The sequence below is a fragment of the Lutra lutra genome, chromosome 5 (genome assembly GCF_902655055.1).
Source record: "Lutra lutra chromosome 5, mLutLut1.2, whole genome shotgun sequence".
Taxonomy (NCBI): domain Eukaryota; kingdom Metazoa; phylum Chordata; class Mammalia; order Carnivora; family Mustelidae; genus Lutra; species Lutra lutra.
In genome coordinates this window covers 151,746,031-151,770,249 of record NC_062282.1, presented here as the reverse complement: position 1 = coordinate 151,770,249, position 24,219 = coordinate 151,746,031, and the positions used below count along the sequence as shown (strand labels likewise).

Here is a 24,219-nt window from a genome sequence, read left to right as displayed (position 1 = left end):
GTTCCCTAGCTGCCCCGCAACACACCACTGTGCTGGGCCCCTGCCCTTGGGCCCACTTCTACCCCTAGGTTACTTCCTAGGTGGTGTGATGATTATGCTCTTGGCCATTCGAGGAAAGGGACAGTCTGGCTAGTGCCCTCTTAATAACCTTTACCTTTTCCTTGGTGCACAGGAGGCCCCCATGAAGTGTGGGGAGGTCTCAGTGAATGGTAGCTGATGTCCCCATAGGACTCAGACATTAATATCGTATTACAGTAGTTGAATTGCATGTACCTAGAGGAATACTAGTGAATTTTTTTAAAGCATTTCTTATTCTAGGCTCTAAACAAGTTAGGAATGTTCCTCCTACCCCACATTTATCTGTAGAGTGGGTCGATTTTACTCCAGAATTCCTAGAGGGGATTCTGCAAGAGTCCTCAGTCTTAGACCAATAGGGATTTTAGATGAGAGCATTTCGTTCAACAAGGATTCATTGAAGCAGCGTGGTGAAGGGAGAAGGGCATGGACATGAACCAGACGCCTTTAGCAAAGGCTGGGCCAACTCCATCCCTTGAGCTGTCCACCCAGCACGCACAGGTCTGAAGAACCCAGGGAGCAGGGTGTGTCCCCCATGTCCCCCAAGGAGCAGAGTGTGTCCCTTGTGTCCCCAAGGAGCTTTTTCAGTGGATCATGGTAGACACCGGACACTTCCTTAAATTTCTCAATGTTTGAGAGGGAAGACAGACCTTTCCTGTTTTAGAGGTACTCCCTGGCTGGGGGAGGGAGACACAGGCAGACCTGCTGAAACCGAGTGACCATGCAGAAGCAGCGTGGGCGGGGACTGGGTCCTACTGCGGGAGCCCACGGGAGGAACCAGCGCCCACCAGCAAGGGAAGTGAAGGCAGTGACTGCACCTTCAGTGTGTTGATAATGTGGTTGTATGAAGAACTCGTACACTTCCCAATTTGTAAACTGTCTTCTAAAACCCGGGTGATGTCCATTTTGTTGAAATAGAATCTCAACAGAGTTGATTTCATTAACAACTAAATTACCAGCTGTCTCGGCTTGCCGCGAGGGGCTTTCTCATGCTCACGGAGCCCAAGGTTGACAGAGAAGGTGGCTCTGACAGCTTCTCTCTTCTGTTTGTGTGGGGTTTTTTTGTTTGTTTTTGTCTACTAAGCGCAACATCCTTTAATTTAAAAATTATTTTAAATCTTGAGATGAAAATCTATCCATCCTCAAACCTGATGATGTAATGTTCTCCCCAAATCCACAAAAGCTAACCCAAGAGCGTGGCAGGCAGAACACAGGTCCCAGCAACTATAGCAGAGAAGAGAGAGCTCGGGATTGCTCATCGAGGGTGGAGGGGGACGTTTGTGCCAGCCTCCGAGCCGGCAGGTGGGCCATGGTGGGGGGCGGCTCCGTGCTGCAAGGTCATTCGGGACTCTGGCTGGTGGGTGGCTCTGCCCTCTAAGGCACATGACTTCCATGTCTGGGTCGATGACAGCTGTTCCCCCTACCAGCAGTGGCGGAGAAAGATATGTTGGATAGCAGGCAGCTTTCTTTAAGAAGGAAGAAAGAAAAGAAAAATGCTGTCGCTCTGCTCACCCCTCAGGTGCCAAAAGCTGGTCATCTGGCCACACCTGGCTGCCAGGAACGCAGCCAGATGTCATGGCTAGTTGGGTGGCCATCTGTCCAGCTGGAACAGGGAGGCTTTAGTCCTAGAATGAAGGACGGAGGAGGGGTCCTAGAGATCTGCAGCAGCTTGTGGCTGTCCTGCTGCTCATCACTCTGGCACTGTGGTTTACCTGTCCGAAGCCAGACTCGTAGACCGCTTACACGCCCGGCCTCCCTCCAGCGGCTTCGCCTGATTTCCCCTCTTCTCCAGGTCTTGTACATGCTTCCTCCAAGACGTGTGCTCCCTTCTCGTCCACACCGGCCACAACCCTGTCCTGTTTTGCCAGGTCTCCCTGTCTTCAGTCCTGCCCACTCCAAGCCATCCCTCTCTCAGCTTCCCAAATGACCACTCTGAAAAGCAGGTCAGGACCCATGTCTCTCTGCCTCTATGGCTCCGTGGCGCAGAGGCCTGGAGCCCAGATGGCTCAGCCACTGCCCTGAGAATTGGTATTTAAAAAAAAAAAAAAAAAAAAAAAAAGCTGGGAAACAGGAGTGAAGGAGTGGTCAGCTGGAGAAACTGTTCACTCAATTTAAATTCTTTATTTAGGCTTGTTATCAATCAGCTTATTTCCATGTTTAATGGAAATTCCAGGCATCGCTGTATCAAAATACAAATTATCACGCCAGTGAGTCAGTGGGTCTCCATCAAATATTAGATGGTAGAACAAACAGGAAAATTGCTGGAGCTGGGCAATAAAATTTTAAGTTCCCAGTTTTTAAAACTGTATAGAACGTTTACCTCTAGGACTCACTTGTTGACTTTTTAATTTTTTTGTTTTTTAAAAAAGGGAAAAATAAATAGCTTGCTGACTTTTAAATAAATGTCTTCAGATAAGAGCCAGGGAACCCTGTCCGTGTAGCTGCCTGCTGATTTCGGTTTGCTTGTCTTCTGTATTTAAAATCACACAGGCTCCTGCAGGGTAGGGATCTCGGCCTATTGCCTAAACCACCAAAAGGCCGCCTTGAGACTGTCAGTTTGGACTAATGTATCACAAATAAATGTCAGAGCACCCAGGTCATTGACTGCAGGTTACCAGTTCTCCGTCTAGAGCATGTGGGTATTGAGCCTGTGAGGGATGTGGGGTTTGGGGAACAAGGGCCAGTTCCAGGACACGCACAGGCACACACACCCACATCACCAGGGCCCAGCACCCTGTTGTTCTGTAACTTCCCCTGTTTGCAGTCACTTTGGCCCAGGACTTATTCTGTGTTTCATCACTTCACCTGAACTTGTGGACTCAGCCCTTTTGCAGTGTTTATAGGAATTGTAGACAGGATCCCTTTGAAACCTCTCCTGAGTACCTTCATCCCTGAGCCAGCCCGGCATATGCTGGTCCCACAGGAGGCAAGCTGAGGAGGGTCACACGGTGACATAATCTTGTCCTGGCTGGCTAACTGTACAGATACAAGAAAGGCTATTATTTCCTAGACCACTCCCTTAAAACGTGGTCATGCCGGGCCTCAGCATTCCGTCCTTCCATGGTGGGCTCAGTACCTCGGCAGTGTTGTTGCATTTTTTGTTTTGGGGGGGGGGGCGGTTTGGGGTTTTTTGTTTTGTTTTGTTTGCATGTTGTTGAAGTTCTTGGTGCAACCGAGTTTATCCGCTTACAGCCCCCTTGTCTCAGAGGCCAGTAAATTTGCTACACTCTTGGGGCATCTGGGTGGCTCAGTGGGTTAAGCCCCTGCCCTTGGCTCAGGTTGTTATCCCAGGGTCCTGGGATCAAGCCCCACATCAGACTCTCTGCACAGCAGGGAGCCTGCTTCCTCCTCTCTCTGTCTGCCTCTCTGCCTACTTGTGATCTCTTTCTCTCTGTCAAATAAGTAAATAAAATCTTTTGAAAATTTTGCATGCGTGAATTGTGCATGTGTAATCTCAGAATGCATGTTCATTCTGTTTTTCTTTCAAGGAACCCAACAACCATACCAACTCTTTGGAATATTCTATGATACTACATCATGAGTGACAGTAAATGTGACAGTCAGTTTTACAGTGTGCAAGTGGCAGACTCAACCTTCACGGTCCTCAAACGTTACCAGCAGTTAAAGCCAATCGGCTCCGGAGCCCAAGGAATTGTTTGGTAAGTAGGGTTTGTTTCAATAGCGTGGACCCAGTTTTTATCGTATTAAGAACTAAATTGTCAGAACTTAGAAACACGGTTGATTTAAAAAAAAAAAAAAAAACAAAAAACTACTCTTTTCTTTGCAATAGGTTTTTGAACTAAATTGAGTCAACCTCTTGCTCTAGTTATATGTAGTCCTATTGTAGGATACAAACCTAAATTCTTAGAATGCTGCATAAATGTAAATAGTAGCAGTTTTTCTTCCTTTCTTTCTTTCTTTTTTTTTTTTTTTTTTTTGCTTTGTGTCTTTTTTCTTTTCTTTGTTTTTGTTTTTTTCCCTTTTCCATTTCCCCTCCTGTCATTAGATACTAGAGTAATAGGTATGACAGTGAGTTGTCACAGAAATTTGGAGTTTTATTCATTTCTTCATCCTGGCCACCTTTCCCCCTTCCCCTTTTACCCCCAAATCACTCCTATTCATTTCTAGGCGCCGTCACTGCAGTGCCTTGTCCTTCATTGGCAAGATGAGGCCAAGCAGTGTCATTATCACCCCATGGATTAACCAGGAAGGGCTGCTGTGTGAGGGGTTGGGCTGGCCGTCTCTTCCTTGGTGTCTCACTTCAGCCATGTGTCCAGCCTGTCAGAACCATTGGTCTGACCCTGAGCCTTAGTGTCTTGCATGGTAAGACAGTCAGCTGCCGCGCCATCACCGGCCAGCTCAAGGTAAACTCTTTCACGTGTTTTCTAGACTACAGTTATCAGCACTTCCCAGAGTTTTTCTCCTGTAGTCTCCCCGGGCAAGACTTTCTTTCTTTCTTTTTTCTTTTTGGGGTCAGTAAAAACAAGATGGTCTCTGCCTCTGAAGGAAACTGTGATAAAGCTAGATAGCCCATGTTTAGCCCTTGTAGGCAGAGGGGATTCAAAGTAAGAGAGACCTCTTCCAGATATTCTGGGTAGGGGAGTTGATGTTTGTGATAGAGGCTCTGTACTGGTGGTTTGAAGTGATCCCCAGGTTTGGAGACCTGCCGTCAGGGAATCAAGTATTTCCTTTAGCCTAGGTAGTTGGAGGCCCCAGGAGCTAAGAGGAGATGGCAGTGTAGAGCTTTGCAGAAGGACTAATGCAGGAGAAGGGCTGCATGGAAGGAATGCCAGGCGTGTGTCTAAAATAATAGTGATCTCAGTTTCCAAGTGATGGCACGCTATATCGGTGCTTAAATCCAGGGTACCAAGAGAAGTTTGGATGGCCCGAATGAAGACACTTCAATACGTCTAAAAAGTTCCAGACAATAAAACATTCTTCTCATTTGGAATTGGGGGGTCATTTGATACAGGTAATTTGGCAAGACTGTTACCAAGGATGTTTAATGTAGTAACTGCAGGGAGAGGCTGACTGGATGTTCATAAGTCACTGTAAAACGGAAGGTTTTATAAACTGTTGGCAGTTAAAATTAATGACTTCATTACAGCATGGTAAATAACAGTAAAATCACATGCTACTTGATAAAATACTGTTTGCAGAGGTTTTGACTTCCAGGTTGCATATGCTCCTTTTCATCTTTATTTATTTATTTTTAAAGATTTTATTTATTTATTTGTCAGAGAGAGTGAGCACAGGCAGTCAGAGTGGCAGGCAGAGGCAGAGGGAGAAGCAGGCTCCCCACTGAGCAAGGAGCCCGATGTGGGACTCGATCCCAGGACACTGGGATCATGACCTGAGCCGAAGGCAGCCGCTCAACCAACTGAGCCACCCAGGTGTCCCTCATCTTTATTTTTTAAAGACATGTGTAATAATGACATTATTCGTTATAGAAGTGTATTTTTCATTAAAAAAAATTTTAGTTTTGAAACAAAAGTTCCTAATATGCCATTATAAGCTAGACTTCCTCAGGGAAAAGTAGTGGCAGACTTATAGGATGGAAAATTCTGAATAAAAATTTAAAAACTCAAAGTCCAGAAATACCCATATATTATGTTGGTGGATGGTAGAACAAACAGTTTGTTTTTGGAAAAGCGTGCCAAGGTTATTCAATGGGGAAAGAACAGTCTCTTCAACAAACAGTGCTGGGACAGCTGGATATCCCCTGCAGAAGGGTGAAGTTAGACCCTTACTTTCACATAATTTAAGAAGTTACCTCAGACTAGATCGTTGACATAAATATAACTGCTGTAAGCATTAAACTCTTGGAAGAAAACGGGGGGAAGCTTCATGACTGTGGATTCTTAGAAATGACACCAAAAGCATGGGCAACAAAATCAAAAATTGGACTCCATCAAAATTAAAAACTTTGGTGCATCAAAAGACACTGTCAAGAGAGTGAAAAAAACCCTGCAAAATGGGGAAGTGTTTTCAAATCATTTATCAGGTAAGAGCCTAGTGTCTAGAATGTATAAAGAACTCTTACAACTGTTTAAAAAAAAAAAAACAATTTAAAACAAAACAAAAAAAACAAAGGACTTGAACAGATGTTTCCTCAAAGAAGATATGTAAACAGGTGATAAGCACATGGAAAGTTGCTTATCGTTCGGCATTAGGGAAATGAAAGTCAGAACTGCAGTGAGATCCTGCTTCACACCCACTGGGTGGGATATCCACAGTTAGCATAACGGGAGGTAACTGATGTCGTCAAGGATGCGAAGGAATTAGACCCTCACACATTGCTGGTGAGAATGTAAGGTGGCATGCCACTTGGGGAAAACGGTTTGATGGTTCCTCCACATATAACTACTGAAAGACCCGGGAAGTACTCCTAGAATTAAAGACAGGTGTTCAAACAGAGAGCCGTACACAGATGTTGGTCGCAGCAGCCGAAAGGTGCAAACAGCCCACACGTCCATCTGTGGATGAAGAGATGCCGAGTTGTATGTGTGCGTCCACAGGGTGTTCCTCACAGAAAGGAACGGAGCACTGGCGCGTGGACAACGTGGTTGGTCCCCAAGAACATGCTGCGTGGAAGGAGCCAGAGACTCAGGGGAAATACCCCAAGTAGATAAATCCACCGAGGCAGAGGCGAGGGGATGGGGGAACACTGCTTTGTTTGTGGTGAGGAAAGTCTTTCGGAATGATCTAGATACAGAGGTGGTGACTGCACAACATTGTGGATGAACCAATGCCACTGAATTGTTCCCTTTCAGATGGTTAATTTTATGTGTATGTGAGTCTCACCTCAAAAATGTGTTTTAGAAGAGCAAACTGGACAGCGCCTTAAACCAAGGCTCTTTGTCATTCGTAATGGCTATTTAACTCCTGATACCATAGTATCATATATAATGACATTTTTGTGCTATATTATTACAAAGTATGTTGTCACTTCCTGTAATAGCTTAATTTACATATTCACAGAATCTTAACAGTAATGTCACTTAACTCTTAGTATTTTCCTTTACATGATTTTATGACAATTTTATTGCTATTTGTTAGAGCAGCTTTTCTCTCACATGCAGAAAGGTGGGAAGAAAGTTGTATGTTATGGCTAAAATTTTTTTTTTAAGATTTTATTTATTAGGGAGACCAGAAGCAAGGGGAGCAGCAGAGGGAGAGGGAGAAGCAGGCTCCCTGCTAAGCAGGGAGCCCGATGCTGGGCTCAATCTGAGGACCTTGGGATCATGACCTGACCTGAAGGCAGACGTTTAACCAGCTGAGCCACCCAGGTGTCCCTGTCATGGCTAAAATTTTAGCACCATTCTAAATCTCATCTCCTTGATTCTAAGGAAAGGTTAAAGACTGGGTTTCTGTTCTTTTCTACTCAAGGAAGAAGTCATTACTTAGAATTGATTAAGCTTAATTAATTAATTAAAACTTAATGAGCCCATGCACAGCCAACAGTTTATTTCACCATCTTAGATGTCACTATTCACTTACCTTTGTAACCCAGCCATTCATCATTACCAAATGAAAGCCTGTTAGCTGGGTTAACTTTGCTGGATGCATGGAAAAGGGGGTTAGTTAACTTGACTCAGAGTATTGATGTTTTCTTTTGAAAATGTTTGTGCAGTTATAAAGATCATGCTTAGACTTCTGGGCTGTGTCATCTTTCGGCCTTAGAAGAAGTGCCATCCCAGGAGTTGGGGGGGCTGCATGCCTGGAGACCTCGTTCCTGTGATTACTTCCTCGCTCCTCTGTCCTGGAGCTGGTACGACTTGCTGTCAGCCAGGTGCTCCTCACCTTCTTGCTGGGCTTGAGGCTTTGTGGTCCCGCTGAGCTGCGGCAGTGGTGACCGCAGATGGAGAGGAGAGCACTTTCTCCATGAGACTTCCCCGACGTCTTCTGAGGACCTTTTCCTGGTTCAGTTTTGCACAGCATCTTCGATATTGGCATTTTGCTTTAAGGACCTCAGAAGAAAACTGTCCTGTACATGTACAAGAAGAGGGTCTTACCCCATTCAGTTGTTGGAATAGAGCAAGAAACTACTAATGGTGCCTGTCAGACCCCTTTCTCCCTGTCAGTGACAGAAGGGGCTGAGTACTTCCTTCTGCGTATCCAGTTCTCTCCAGTGCTCCTTTCCCTGCAAACACAACAGGTTCGTTCCCATGGCCGTCACTTTTGTCCCTACTGCGTGTCCCAGTTGGATTGTCCTCAGAGGCACACCAGTCTTCCAAGAGGCTATCCCTGGTCTTTTAAGACTGATCTCATCTATGAAACATCCCCAGGTAACCACAGTTCACATTTAGAATGGAGCCTCCCGGGTGCCTGGGTGGCTCAGTCGGTTAAGCATCTGCCTTTGGCTCCAGTCATGATTCTGGAGTCCCGGGATCAAGTCAAGTCAGGCTCCCTGCTCAGTGGGGAGTCTGCTTCTCTCTCTCCTTCTGCCTCTCCCATCACTTGTGCTTTCTCTTACTTACTCTCTCTAAAATAAATAAATAAAATCTTATTTAAAAAATAGAATAGAGCCTCCCCTCTGATTGAACCAAGTGCTTAATTGATGTGCCCATGTGTGCGCACACACGCACACACAAACATGCTCTCTCTCTCTCCAGAACTGTAAAATAGTAAATCTGGGTCTTAGACTCCTAAATTTGTGGTAATTTCTTATAATAGCAATAGGAAACTAACATAGAGGGCATGCGTGTTTTTACATTTTGAGAAATAAAATATCATAGTAGCAGTTGTGCATGGCTTATAAAACTTGTTCATTGTCTGTTTAAACTAGAGCTTTATAAAGGGACCTAGGGCCTGGGGTGTGGGCAAGAAAGGTGCCAGTATTGACGCAGGATTAAATGGAAGAGCTGGGACCCAAGTAAAATATTCTGACTCTTTAATTTTTCATTGTTTTTGCATTTGTCTCTGATTTGTTTCTTTGTTTATTGTTCATTAAAAATATTAGTAAAATTAGGAAGTAAGTTTTGAAATATTTATCTCTGGATTATTCATAAATATCAACTAAGTTGTTTTGTAAAATGAAGTCATTATAAGATTTTGAAGCTGTCGTGGAAATGTGTATACATTTCTTTCATATCTCTTCAATTTTTTCTTTCTCCTTCTAAACTCTTAAGTTGTTTAGCCAAAGAATTGTTTGTTTTATGGATAGTATTGGACCTGCAGCCCCTAGAAGTGACCGTTAACAACCTGAGCTTGAAGTGCTTAGTCTAGCTCTTACTTCTTTTCCTCTCTATAGTTCCGGGCACCCCCAAATGCTGGCCTGCTCTTACACCATTTTGTTTTCTCTCTAGTGGTGTAAGTAAGCTTAGAATGTGTGTAACAGCATTTCTGCAGTGAAGGAGGTCTGTAGCATAAAACTCAGGAAGGCCGTGACTCGGGGGGACTGAGTTCCAAGGCTGGCCGTGATGCACATTGCAGTTTTCTGTGGCCTTGGGCGAATCTGTGTGTCTTTGTGGTTCTTGATAGTTTCATATCTAAAACAAGTGGCTTAGAGCTTCTAGATCAGATACCTAACCAAGAACAGGAGGCAGTAGTCCGTGCAGGAGAGCTTTTAACAAGGTTCCTCCCTAAGGTAAAAAGTAATTGGAAACTTGATGCAGATAAACGGAGCAGAGGAAGTGAGACTAAGTAGATGAGACATCTGCAGCAAGGAAGAGAACCTGTCTATAGTAAAACCCCAAAGAGGCTGTGGGATAGAGAGGACAAATACAGAAAATGAAGATGACACAAGTGGCTAGAAATAGGTGTGTTAATTAGGAAACAATTGAACCAGTTGGCTCTCAGCATTCCCGCCCTCACCCCCATGCTCAGAATTTGCACCTAGAGCGCACGTAGGTGAGTGAAGGCTTACATAGGCCAGGATCTGGGGAAGGACAGAAGCCTAGTGAGGGGAGCCCAGGATTTGGAGCTCTTTCCCCTGAGGACATCTGACAGTTCTAGAGTGGGCAGCTGAGAGATTGAATCATACTTTGGATTGCCTTGGGGGACTGGCAGACAGGGATTGGAGCCCTGGGCCCTGTGGGGGGCCTGGTGAACTTGCTTCGCCTTGAGCTCAGTCCAGTAAAGGATTACCTCCAAGAGGGAGACTGAACCAGAAAGAAACAGACCCTTGCAGGCACTGCCACTCAGCTTCAGTTCATCTCAATTTGCTGAACTTGAACTGAGTTGAACCCAGATTGCTAATGCCCCCCACACACACCAGGTACCTAGCAGAAGTGAATTTAAATTCTCCCTGGAGGAAGGCCGCATCATACTGGGTATCAGATTATTTCCAGACAACAAGGAGTCTTGCAAGTGCCAGGTCCCACACGTAATCACTAATAACTAGTCCAACGGGAGATTAGACAACATGCACATAGCCCAGCACAAACAGACAAAAGAAACAGATCCACAGGGGAAATGGGCATTCTTGGATCCAGACTTCTAAATAGCTATGATGCTAAGTTCAGGATGGTTAAAGGGAAGATGAAAAATGAGAACTTAGAAAGAAAAAAGAACTAAGTAGAAACTCTAGAACTGTAAGATACAGAAATCAAATTGTGAAGTTAATGGATGGGTTTGATGGTATATTAGATATAACTGAAGAGAGATTTAGCAATTTGTAAGATGGGTCAGGAAAAAAATTCAGGAAGAGGCCTGAAGAGACAGAAGTGTAGAAATAGTACAGGAGAGAGGGTGTATTAGTTTTCTATTGCTGCATAACAAATTACCCCAGACTTGGTGTTTTAAAAACAAACAAGCACCCATTCATAGTTTCATGGTTCTGTAGGTCAAAAGTCTGCACAGGCTTGCCTGGGTTCTTGCCCAACATCTCATCAAGCTGAAATTAAGATGTTGGCCAGATGGTGTTCTCTTATCTGGAGGCTCTGGGAAAGAATGTGCTTCCAAGCAGCTGCAGGACCCAGTCCCCTGCAGCCATAGGTCTGAGGTCCCTATCCCTTGCTCTCTGTCAGCCAAGGGCCACTGTTCCCCTCGAGCCTCCCACAGGCCTTCTCACATGTCCCCTTCCATCCTGAAGGCAGCAGTGGTACGTCTGATCCTTCTCAGGGTAAAAATCTCTCAGACTTTCACCTCTTCCCCCCAGCCAGAGCAAACTCTGCTTCTGAAGGGCTTTGTGATTATATTACCCCTCAGCTCCTGTTTGTTAGACACTGGGTCCAAGATACATAAAAATCAAATGCCTAGAAATTGGTAGAACAAACTACTTTGACAGTGGTTTGACATTATCTGCTAAGTATGTGCATCCCTAATCTTAGCTATCTACTCATCAGAAATGTGTGCAGAGGGGATGCTGAGAATATCTCTCCCCGTACAAGAACGTTTATGACTGTTTTTTTGTAATCACTTCCAAACTGAGAACAACCAAAGTACCTGTCAACGTTCTGTCACATAGTCATGCAAAGGAATAATATAGCAGTGACCCAGAATGAATTACAGCTACACACAACAGCAGAAGAGTCTCACCAGTGTAACACTGAGCAGAAGTCAGACACAGCTGATTTTAAAAACCAGACAAAAAGAAACCATGGGTTGGGGCGCTTGGGTGGCTTAGTGGATTAAAGCCTCTGCCTTCAGCTCAGGTCATGATCCCGGGTCCTGGGATCAAGCCCCACATCAGGCTCTCTGCTCAGTGGGGAGCCTGCTTCCCCTTCTCTCTCTGCCTGCCTCTCTGCCTACTTGTGATCTCTGTCAAATAAATAAATGAATAATCTTTAAAAAAAAAAAAAAAAGAAGAAGAAGAAGAAGAAGAAGAAGCCATGGGGGCTATGGGGAGGGAGCTTGAAAATTCTTGTTCCTCTGGTAACAGCAAGGAAGTGATTATCCTAAGAGTCAAAAGTAGTTATCATCTTTGAGGGACAGGAGGGATAGTGATTAGTAGTAGATGTTGGGGGGTGGGGGGAATGCTGACAAAACATGGCTCTTTGTGATCAATCATGGAGCTGAGGAATAGGAAGGGAAGTCAAGGAATGAATATCAGACAGGCATCGCCTTCTCACCAATACTCAATGTTGGAAATCCATGGAGTTCAGAGAGAAAATTGAGTTTGAAGTCAGAAGACCAACAATCAAGGCCAAGGGCAGAATAAGGTCATTTATCTTGCACACATTTTTTTCTGAGGAAATTTCTTGAGAATGTACTCCACCAAGAGAGAGAATTCAAGAACATGTACAACCAGAAACATGGAGGCCAGTGAAAAGAAACCCCAGGGTGGTAGCTATGCCACCAGCCTTGAAAGGAACTCCAAGAAAAAATGCTGTCAAAAAGAATGGAATAGACTCCAAACAATAATGGGAAAGGCTGCAGAAAGGGATACTTTTCTTCTTAAGAGAAATTTGTGGTGGAAAAACCTAGAAAAAGTCATGGTCTAAGGTCAAACAGCTTTCAAAAGACATGATGTTTGAGCAATTGATGGATTGTAAGAAAAGAAAATCCATTGGACTTCGACACCACAAATCTCATTTTCTTATGAGTGGTGACAAGGGTCATGTGTTCTTTAGAAAATGAAATGTCACCCTGCCCCTGCAGTTAGGAACACTGACATGTGCCCATGTGCACGCTCTCTATGTCTTGGTTCTCAATGTTTAGACACGTCTGAAAGAGGACACACAGAAGACTTAGCTGTAGAGACCAAATAGATATGTCATTTGAGACAGAGTTTGGAGGAAAGGAAAGAGAGTAGAGCACTGGAGGCCAGAGAGATGGAATGTGGTGGTCTTGTCTTACACGCTGAGAGTCTAGAGGGTCCCTTCCTCCAAAGATGATGGAACAAGAAGTTTAGGCACGTTGTTTAAGTAACTAAGGTGACCAAAGGGAAAGTTTAGAATAACATGAGAGCAAAAAACTGGGAGGTGTGGGGCTGTCAAGTAAAGGGACTAAATCTTCAGCTTTAGGGGAGTAGTTCGACAACTTCTGAAGTCGATAAATGAAAAGTATATTCTTTGGATGGGACACCTGGGTGGCTCAGTTGGTTAAGCGGCTGCCTTCAGCTCAGGTCATGATCCCAGCGTCCTGGGATCAAGTCCTGCATCGGGCTCCTTGTTCAGCAGGGAGCCTGCTTCTCCCTCTGCCTCTGCTGCCCCTCTGCCTGCCTGTGCGCTTTCTCTCTCTCTGACAAATAACTAAATAAATAAAATCTTTAAAAAAAAAAAAAAAGTATATTCTTTGGAGTTGAGAAGGGACCACAAGAATTAAAACCAGAAATAATGGAAGGTGGTCTCTCCAAGCGTTGGAACTAGGAATGGAAGTGTGTGTCTGCTCAGAGGCTCAGAATTTAAGTCCATTTGGCTCATTTTGGGCAAAAACTTTTCAGATCAAAAAAGAGTGTCTGTTTTCAAATTAAGACTGAAATATAGTAGATACAAATACAAGTGTGTACATTTGTTGTACAAATAGATTTATCTGTAACATTTTATAATTCATGTGAATGTTACATTTGTATATGGGCATGTGGATTGACCTATGTGTACACATGTACACTTAATGTGACCTGAATTGACGAGAAATAATTACAAAGTAACATGGAATTTCTAGCCTTCAATTTAAAAATTTAAAACAGATGGAATTAAGTGAGGGTCGTTGGCAAAACAAACAAACAAAGATGAATAGGGTGAATACGTGGAAAACGGTGTTACAAACTGCATAGAATAAATACATAGAAACAATATTTTAGATGGTGCTTGGATTCTCACATGGTCCTTAGCAGCTCTTAACCTCTGGTGAGGAGCCCAAGGGCAAGAATAGCACGAGCAGTGTCATTAGTATCGTCTATACCAAGTGCCCAAACAGCCTACGCAATTTTTCCTATTTTCTGGAAGTAAAAAGGAACCATGACTTTCGGCTGGGAACTTGAGATGCCAGAAATGCAGCCTCTGCAAGATTTCATTTTTACTATAATAGCACAAGGAGTTATTTCTAGTCAAATTTTATATAGCCATTGCTTACATTAGGGCTTTTGTATCTTGGGGATTTACCGTGAGCTGAGATCTTGGCTTCTGTTTCCTTTTTTCTGATTCTTTTGTCTGGGAAAAACACAATCAGAGCTTGTATTTATTACATCCTTCTCATGAGCTCAACCATTTCCTCCACTGCCATATGCCAGATTATACCTATATTGTATTCTGTGATAACCAGTGACTTTTTTTTTTTTTTCCAACTTATTGGCATATTCAAACTGAAGAGTTCACTTCTTGGCTGGTCTTACACACTTTGTATTAAATTACTTGGTTCTGAATATAATAATCTCAACTCATATAAGGAGAAGTCCAGGTGTGTGTCCTAACTGCAGCTGCCAAGTTCGTGCCTCTGCAAAGGAGTTAGTCCATCCCACATTCATAGCCAACTTGCCTTGTTCTTTATGTGTAGAAGTACCTTGAGTGGAAGCAAGCAGAAAGACATTTCCTTATTTGTTACTTATTTTTAAGGGGAATGCATTGAATGGGCATTGTGCATTGTAGTCTTTTCCAGAATCATCCTAATGGGTCCCTTATTATATTTCCTGATTATAGTGCTGCTTTTGATACAGTTCTTGGGATAAATGTTGCAGTCAAGAAACTAAGCCGTCCTTTTCAGAATCAAACTCATGCAAAGAGAGCTTACCGTGAACTCGTCCTCTTAAAATGTGTCAATCATAAAAATGTAAGTTATGTCTACATTTCCTCTGTATAATGTTGTCCATGATATGATCATCTTGGAGGGTCTTTGGAAATACATTGAGTTCAGACCTTGGGTAAAATAGTCCTAACAGGAACTATTTAAGGGGTTCTATTTTCTTGACAAAATTCTTAATCAGCGTTGGGGAAATTAAAGTCAACAAGAAGCATCATGGTCCTGTCTAGGTATGACAGCAAGATCAGTTAACCTGTAATCATTTGATTTTCACTATTTCTGTTTCTATAAAATGGCAACAGTATTGACCTACGAAACTGAGAAACAACTAGCTAATTTTTTTTAGAAAAACATTGTTCCATAAGGTAGCTTTTTACCTCGTATGACAGACATTTCAGTTCTAAATAAATGTGAGTAGATGGTGTGATACTCAAGGTGTCTGTGCTTTGACATTTCCACCAAAATCAAAGCACTGTGAATTTCAAGGAGAAATTGTGTTTCTCCAGAAAATGAGGTACACAGGCCCATTGTATGTCCACAGCTGGTCTCTGAGCATTATCGTGAGGATGATTTGGTAACTTTGCCGTGTTATAAAAAAATTGTAAAGTGTTATGTCTGGAATGGGCTTTGCAGATCAGCTCTTGTGACCCCTTATTTTGTGGCAGAGGAGGAGTGTTAAAGACTACACTCAATGCTACATGCCTCCCTTCGCTTTAGCATTGATGCTGGATCATTCTGGCATACGGACATTACATACAAAACGAAGACAAGTTTATTCTTTTGAGTCTGTGGTTTGAGTTTGTTTTTAATTTCTCCAACATGTGCTTTGTTTTACTTATACATTTAAAATTTTTTTCAGGTTATGCACAAGTATGGTTATTGTTTTTTTTTTTTAATTCATACAGTATAAACAAGAAGGCAAAAGTCATCGAATCCCTCAGATCATTATCATTAACATTTTGGTGAGCATTCTTACACGTGCACCTACATATTACATGAACACGATCAGCTGTGTTATGGTGCATCCTGCCTTTTCCCTCGTGTAATACTCTTGGGCTTCAGATACATTACGTAGTACACATGTACAATAATTTATTTAACCGGTCACCTGTTACTGGATATTTGGATTGCTTCCAGTTTTTGCTATTATAACCAGTGCTGGAACAAACCTCCCTGTACCTGCCTCTTTGCCCACCTGTCCAGGTGAACTTCTTAGTCAAAGTGTGTACTGCACACTTCTGATTTTAGTATGTGCTGACAAATTGACCTCAAGGAAGACTGTCAGTCTTACACTTTCATTGAGACTGTCGAGGGGGGAAAAAAAGATTAAGAACGTGTTTTATTTCAGAATCCCCCAGCACTATGTACATATTGTTGATTTTTTTGTTGTTGTACTTTGCCCGTCTGAGAGATGACAAGTGATATCTTATTCTTACTTCTGCAGTTCAATTCTTTCCATACTTTATCTCTATTGGCCATTTATTTTTAAAGAATCTGTTTCAAAAAAAAAAAAAAGAATCTGTTTCCTGTGGCCTCTGACCATTTTTCTCTTGGGCTGTTGGTCTCTTAGGTTGCTTTTGCTATATTAGTTTTTTGGTGGTTTTTGTTTTTTGTGGTTTTTTTTTTGGTTTGTTGACCTTGGTTTGGGTTTAATATGACACATGTTCTAGGTTTCCTGTCATGTTTAGAAAAGGCTTTTCTATGCCAGGATTACAAATGTTTATCCACATTTTAGTGTTCTGTGGTTTCATGGTTTACATTTAAATCTTCGTTCCATGTGGAGTTGATGTGAAGTTTCAGTATGGATCTGGTTTTATTTTGCCCTCGGTTAGCCGGCCACCCTAATCCTATATATTCTCAGTCATTTGTCTTTCCTTGGTCATTTGAAATGATTGAGGATGTGTGTTTGATACTTAAGCGGTGGGACTCCTAGAGGCCTTTCCACAACCTTCTTTAAGTAAATACATAACACTGTGAGGGGTTCACCTTTATCATCCTAAAAATACAGGTTTCACCTTCATATTTCAAAACTTCAGAAATTCATAGAGCATATTTCAGTTTTCAGAGTCAACATATTGCTTTGGTGTTTTTCTACCCATAATGTCTACCTGTATATGTTCAGAACCCGAAAGACATTATGTGTTAAAACTCTGTCATAATGAGTTACTAGAGACACATCAAATGTGATTTGATTAAAAGTATATCGTCTTTCCAAGGTGAGAATCCTAATCATTTAACTTTTCTCAAATACCATGTAATAGAATATTTTGGTAAAACTAATAAAAATAATAAATATTGAGCTCTGCTATGATTTTTCAGTTTTAATACATTTTTAATGTTAAAGTTAATTTTGATAATTAAGTGAAGTTACCTGACATGCTGAGGAATAATAAATCTTCTCTTTCCAGATAATTAGTTTGTTAAATGTGTTTACACCACAAAAGACTCTAGAAGAATTTCAAGATGTGTAAGTATCATTTTTACTCAGTAACGCACCATGCATCAAAGACTAAAAATTTAGAAAAGAAAGTAATTGCTTTTCTTACTTCAGAAATGTAGGTAGCAATATATTTAGCCACTTTTTTCTGTGGAGGAGAAATGTTTGTTTGTTTGTTTGTTTGTTTTTTAAGATTTTATTGGTTTATTTGACAGAGATCACAAGTAGGCAGAGAGGCAGGCAGAGAGAGAGAGAGGGAAGCAGACTCCCTGCTGAGCAGAGAGCCCGATTCGGGACTTGATCCCAGAACCCTGAGATCATGACCTGAGCTGAAGGCAGAGGCTTTAACCCACTGAGCCACCCAGGTGTCCCATGTGGAGGAGAAATGTTAAGAAAGATAATAATATTCAACTATTTGTGCCTATATATTTTCATCTCCATAACGGACAGGATGACTGGAAATAATTCTTCGGAGCAGACAGTGACCATTAATGCTGTTGATTTGCTTTGCTGAAATATAAAATGTTTTTCTCCAGTGCCCCCAAAAGCCAGGATGACAGGGTTCAAGGCTTTATAATTGTTATTTGAAATCATTATATCACTAAACACCATGCAACTCCAAAATCCAAAATAGAATTATCTTACAAACAGTAAAATATTAATTTATCGTATTGAAATAGAATGTCTAACTCATCCTAAATTGAGTGGTGCGTTCATTCAACAAATAATCTGATTGCCACTTGTGTGCTAGGCACTCTCTCGGACTTGGCATACTTCAGTGACCCAAACAGGCCAAGATCCCTTTTATGATTAAGAATTGCAGGCCGTCATACTCGCTCTTAGAGTTTTGTGAAAGCCAGAGAAGATACGCAGTCAACGTAAGTAAGGAAGTGCCGCCATCTTAAGGGTGTCACAAGTGTTCTGGAAGAAATGAGCTGGATTAGGGAATCAGAAGTGCGGGGGTTTAGGAGTCAAGGAACATCCTAAGCAGAGGAGGAGAAAGACCTCACTGGACTGGGGATAAAGAAACCCGTAAAGGAGGCTTGGGATTAGTCCTACAGATATTTGAGGGAAGGTGAGATCAAGATAGAAGGAACAGGTGTATAAAGGAGTGGAAGTGGGGCCATACCCACTGTGCTCTGAGAGCCACAGGTGGCCATTGTGGCTGGAGCAGAGTTGGAGTGGGGCAGGGAGGGGCAGAGGAAAGAAGAGGGTGAGCTCTCAGAGAAGTGATGGGGCCAGACCCTCCTGGGCATCGAGGCCACTTACTTCAAGTCAAGGCAGTAAGACCCAGCAGAGGAGTGAGCTTCCCTGATTTACATTGTCAAAGAATAACTTTAGTGTCTTTGTTGGGACCAGCAGGGGTGGGGACACAGAAGCCCCACAGCAATGTAGGGGATGGATGATGGTGGTTGCATTTAGGCCAGAGGGTACTAGGTAAAGGGGACAGACTGGAGGCTGAAACTGTCCCAAAAGGGGAGCCACTGTAGAGGACTGCAGTGTGAGGAAGGGGAAGCTGAGGGTGATGCCTGGTGCTGGCCTGAGCCCCTTGCAGGTGCTCCCAGCTGAGACAGGAGGGCAACAGGCAGAGCCAACTGGTGGGGGAGGTAGAACTGGGGGCTCAGTTTTGGACATGGGCCTCGAGATGCCTCTTGGATACCCAAGTAGGCCTGGGACATGGACAGTTAGATACATAAGCCTGGCATTCAGGAGAGAGGTCTGGGCAGAAGGTACGAACTTGAGAGTCGACGGTCTGCAGATGGTGTTTAAAGTGTTCAGACCAGCGACCAGAGGAGATCACCAAGACAGTGATAGTCAGAGAAGAGGAGGAGGCCAAGGCGTGAGCAGTGGCACCCCCAACAGTAAGAAGTTGGGAAGGGGAGCAGGGCACGGCCAGCTGGACTGTAGGACAGGCCATCAGATTTAGCGACATGCAAGTCATTAAGGGTCTTGGCAAGGACACTTGCAGCAGGGTGGTGGGTCACATACCCCATGGAAGTGGGCTTCAGAACAAATGGGAGAAGAATGGGAGATGACAAGTATAGACACCTCTTGGGGGAGTTTTGCTTGCAGAGAGCAAGAATATGGGGTATAGCTGGTGGGGGCAGAAGGTCAAGCATTCTCTTAACATGAGAGAAGTAACAGCATGGTTTCTCTACTGGTAAGTATGATCCAATAGCAAAAAAAAAAACAAACACATAAATAAAGATTTGGGAGAATTTGAATATTTGAGATTCTATTGTCTATGATTTAAAAATTGTTTTAATGTGAAATACATCATGTTGATAGTTTTTTTGGAAAACTTCTGCTAAGTTCCATTATATGTTTGCTTTTTTTTTTTAAACATGATACCTTATAAATATTTAGAGAAAACAAGTTATCTTTTTTTTTTTTTTTTTCAAAATTTTAGCTAGTGCAGTAACTAAGTAGTAAGTTATTACTGTTTCATATAAATATAGTTTAGGACCATAAAAGAATTTTGGGTGATTTTTATGTGTACATGGCTGATCTTTTTTCCCCCAGGTATTTGGTTATGGAATTAATGGATGCTAACTTATGTCAGGTTATTCACATGGAGCTGGACCATGAAAGGATGTCCTACCTTCTTTACCAGATGCTCTGTGGTATTAAACATCTGCATTCAGCTGGTATCATTCATAGAGTAAGTAGTGACACCACGTTAGTTTTATTTTTAAAGTCACAACGTTTTCCAGTCATGATTCTCCAGGCACAAAAGAACTTAATATTTTTTTAAAAGTTGCCAGTTAAAACTGCTTGGTTTGATGCTGCAGAAGAAAACTTACCTTTTTTTTTTTTTAACCTTTCATTTTGAAGTAACTTAAAGTTTAAAAGTTATAAGAATAGAACAGAGAACTCCCCAATGTTATTTACCCAGAACCATCTGTTTGTTCATTGTTAATATATTTGCCGTATTTGAAATCCCATTTTTAATGAGGCAGGAGTTTAGATTTGGGGTGGGGAACAGTTAGAGGCTAAGTAGTAAATGATACCGTTGCTTGAGAAATCATACATAAATTATAGCCCAAATACCCATTTCTTAGAGTCGTAAAGCTTTGCCACTGCAGTATCCTGTCCCCTCTGTGGGAACTTCTGGAATGGCCCAGGATGGGTGTCCTGAGCCCCTAAACTGGGATTTGAAGGACAGCTGGCTGTACTCTGTCAGGAAGTAGCATTTAAAAACCAGTGGATACAGTGTACTTCTGTAAGCTGCTCTTAGGAGTTTTTGTTTCTTTTTTGACTTGTATCACTGTGCAAGCACAACATCAGGATAGAATTTTCTTTGACAATAAAATGTTGAGTGAGACTACAGGCAGAGATAATAGAATTGTGTTGGAAACATTCTTAGCATTCCCTAAATTATTACCGTACTAATTCTGTCGACAGATTGTTTTTAGATATTATATTCCAACATCAAGAAGTTGTCATTTCTCTGAACCACAATCTGTGTGGGGAGAAAGATAGTGAGACCGGAACAAAGAAGCCTATTCATAAAGGAAAGAATAGAGAGATTTTCAATGGTGTGGTAGATCTGTTAGGCACCAGGAAATATTGGCCGCAACTGCACAGCCCACCAATCCACAGAGGACCCGACTGCCCTTACCCCTAGCCACGAGCCTCAGATCTGGGACCCCAAAGCCCGCGGGCCTGGGCGGCATACCTGGTCCCCAGCCAGGGCCCTCTGTGGGGCCTCACACACACTGGGCTCCTGACTGGGTGATGTTATTTAAAATATGGCCTTTGCTGCCACCAAGTGTCCAGTTAAAATAATATAAATTCTGTTGACAAATTTTCTTTTAAAGTAATATTATTCATTTTTTCTTTTGTTTTTATTTAATTCCAGTTAGTTAACTTACAGTGTAATATTAGTTCCAGGTGTACAATATCATGATTCATCACTTTGATATACCCAGTGCTCATCACAGCAAGGGCCCTCCTTCTTCCCCATCACCTGTTTCCCACATCCCCCTACCTTCCCCCTTCTGGTGACCAGTACTTTATGCTCTTATAGTGAGGAGTCTGTTTTTTGGTTTATCTCACTCTCTTTTTTTTCCCTGTTTGCTCATTTGTTTCTTAAATTCCACAGAAGAATAAAATCATATGATATTTGTCTTTCTCCAACCGACATCTTTCACTTAGCATAATAATGCTCATTTTTTAAATTAAAAATAAACATTTCCCAACATACTATTCTCTCTTGCTTCCTAAAATTTTTACAGTCCATTATATAAATTAAGACACTCTTCCTAGCTCTTAACCACATTTTGTGTTACATTGACGCTTTAAAATAAGTTTCCAGCCTTACTCTGTTAAGCCTTATCAGTTTTGTAAAGGAAAATGGTTTGCCTTACTTGTTCCTCCCTTCCCGGGCCCAGAGATTTGTGGGGAAGCAGTATCCTAGGGACCTTTCCAGGGCTGCAGCACACATGCCCATGTTAGGGAATGTTCGGTCCCTGAAGCTTGGTCCCACTCCTGATGACCAGAATATCAAAGAGTGTCCAAAGGGGTGTCTACTTTGCCCAGCACAGTGTTTAGAAACCCGAGAACACTCGAGCAGATGATCCCACCAAGCCCTTTTCCATCCTGTCCACCACCCCACCAGGACTTGCCACTCCGCCTGCTTGTCTTCTACCTGTTCACACATTCACAGATCTGCTGGACTTTGTGGTTGCTCGTGAAAGAACCACGTGCTGGTAGTGGGAAAGGGAGATAGAGCAAATAGTGAGAAGCTCCCAGTGGCCCACCCCGCCCACCCGGCCAGGACCCAAGAGGTGATGAAAAGCCTGTTAGTGGGTTGACGGTTGTCCATGAGCCTTTCTGGTCCTTTCTCTCATACACAGTGCCATGCACAAAATACACATTTTCAGTTTTGCTTATTAAAATGCTTTTATACTAAATATAAAATTTAATTATTTGAAAAATAAAACATTGATAGCCTCACCACTTTTTACCTTGTATGATTCAAAAACCTAAAAGAAGGGAAAGTCCTCCAGCTCTCTGCTGTTGAATGGGGGTGGCTGGTGATAGCAGCTGGGTGTTTGCTCCCAAACTTTAGAGTGACTACCTTACTACCAATGTATCTGTGTGTACTGATGTCCTTTTCAGTTTATACTTTTCAAATGGGATCGCCTTGTTTGTAATTATTCTACAACTCTCTGAACAAGTTGGTTGATTTGTTCCTTATTTTAATCAGGGGTCAAATAGTTCTACAAATATTTATTTTAAAAAAAAAAACAGAGTCCCCACTTCCTCCTTCTAATTTCTTGCTCCCCAGAAGCAAACTCCGTTCTCTTAGCTGTTATTTTGGTGTTTATCCCCATCCCTTCCCTTTGGGGCATAAGGAATCACTTTAGCTCCCTCTCCCTGACCCAAAGCTTCCCCTTCCCTTCGGCTACCTTTCCCGTGGCCTGACCTCCCTGGTGTTGGCGGTGTTGTCAGGTTTGGACCAGTATGGGTGGTGTGTTGTCTATCACTCTGACCACTTAAATGCCCCCTGCCCCCCGCAGTCTTCTGTTTACACTGCGATAGAATTTCTTTTCCTTTCAACTTTTCGCCCCCAGAGTTAAGGACACTTGTGGTCTTTGTTCTTTTGCTTTTCAAGGAGCAAGTAGTTTGCTCTGCTCTCCTTGCTAAGTTAACACAAAGCCTTCTGCCAAGCATCTGGGTTTCCTCTCAGTGTGTTCAGGTGATGTGCTGTTTCATTGCGGGTGGACCCTCACTCTCAGAGCCTCAGCGCTGTTCCCACCTTGACTGGCTGCCCCCCACCCCCGTACCTGATGCGGTGGCGAGGGGGGTCATCCTGGCCCTGGCCCTAGCATTTCCCTGGGGCTTTCCTTAACCTGCTTCCTGACCCCTTTCTGTCTTTCTCAGTTTATTCCCTTATTTTGGTGGAACACATCCTCCAATAGCTTCCGCAGAAGTGGTGCATGGGAGGTAAACGTTCTTGCGGCCTCAGATGCTTAAAACTCTTCATTCTGCCCTGCCTGTCATGTGATTCGTACTTTGGCTGGATATAGAATTCTTAGTTACAAATCAGTGGCCCTCCGAGTTGTAAATGCAGGACCCTGTTTTAGTGTGGTGTAGTTTGGCTTTTGAGCTTTCTAATACCATTCTTACTCCAGATCATTTGCAAGTGCCCTGTTGTGTTTTTCTCTCTGGATCCTCTAAAAATGTTTCTTCATTTCTTGGATTCTGAAACGTTATGATGATATGCCTTGATACAGAAATTTTTTCACTCCTTGTGGTGGGCACTTGATGGCCTTCAGTCTGGAAGGCTATGCCCTAGAGTTCTGGAAAATTTGTAGTATTTCTTTCAGAATGCCCAGAATGCCTGGTGTCAGAAGCTGGGTGGGGTGGGGCTGGGTCAGGTTGCAGACCTCCACTACACCCATGCCCTCCCTGTGCCTCCCACCAGCATATCTGTTGCTGTTGTGCCGAGGCCCAAGTCTAGAATCTCGGTTTCAGTTTTTCTAGGTTATGGGGCCATAGGGGTGAAGAAGGAGCCTGGGCCTCTCTTCTGGGATGGAGCTGGGGAGATCTGGAAAGCCCTGACCCTTTCCTGGGCATTGTGGTCCCCCTTGTGGTGCTCAGGCTGCTCACTGAGTTTGGAATGTACCACACTCAGCCAAGTCATTTCCTGCCTCTCCGCCACGCTTTGTCCCCAGAGAGCATGTGGGGTTTTTCATGGACAGCATGGCCTGCCAGGATGGGACTGGACCTGCGAGACTTGTACTAGGTGAAGGCCTGTGAGGAAGAGCTGGGGAGTGGGCTGCAGGGATTGAAGAGGCGGGCGGAAGGCAGCCCAGGGCTGAGCTGTTGGAGGGGCTGAGGGCAGGGCTGCAGGCTGCAACTATAGCCCTCAGAAAGCTTCCCCCACCGCAGTCCCCAAGCCGCCTGCTGGAGTCTGGTGTCTCCGAAATGGGCTCCTGCCCCACACTGTCACAGGCCAGGAGCCACACAGGTCAGGAGGAGCTCTGTGGTGCTCCCCATGGGTCTCTCTTCCTGAGGGGAGCTTGAGAATAAGGTAGCTCCTGTCCCAGCAGTTGCTCTCTGGGCCACAACAGATG

General features: G+C 43.3%; 1 protein-coding gene across 5 annotated transcripts in view; it reads left to right on the top strand.

Annotated features, from left to right (window-relative positions):
- Positions 1-24,219, top strand: part of MAPK9 (mitogen-activated protein kinase 9) — a 48,634-nt gene that overhangs the window by 10,580 nt on the left and 13,835 nt on the right. For 4 of the 5 annotated variants that reach the window (XM_047729065.1, XM_047729064.1, XM_047729067.1 and 1 more), the window contains exons 2-5: positions 3,564-3,734; positions 14,598-14,727; positions 17,106-17,164; positions 19,658-19,796. In XM_047729065.1, the coding sequence (XP_047585021.1) occupies positions 3,613-3,734; positions 14,598-14,727; positions 17,106-17,164; positions 19,658-19,796 (450 nt within the window). In that variant the 5' untranslated portion in view covers positions 3,564-3,612. Of the gene's footprint in view, positions 1-3,563; positions 3,735-4,213; positions 4,440-14,597; positions 14,728-17,105; positions 17,165-19,657; positions 19,797-24,219 lie in introns of those variants that run through there. The other variant, XM_047729066.1, reaches the window with a different exon arrangement.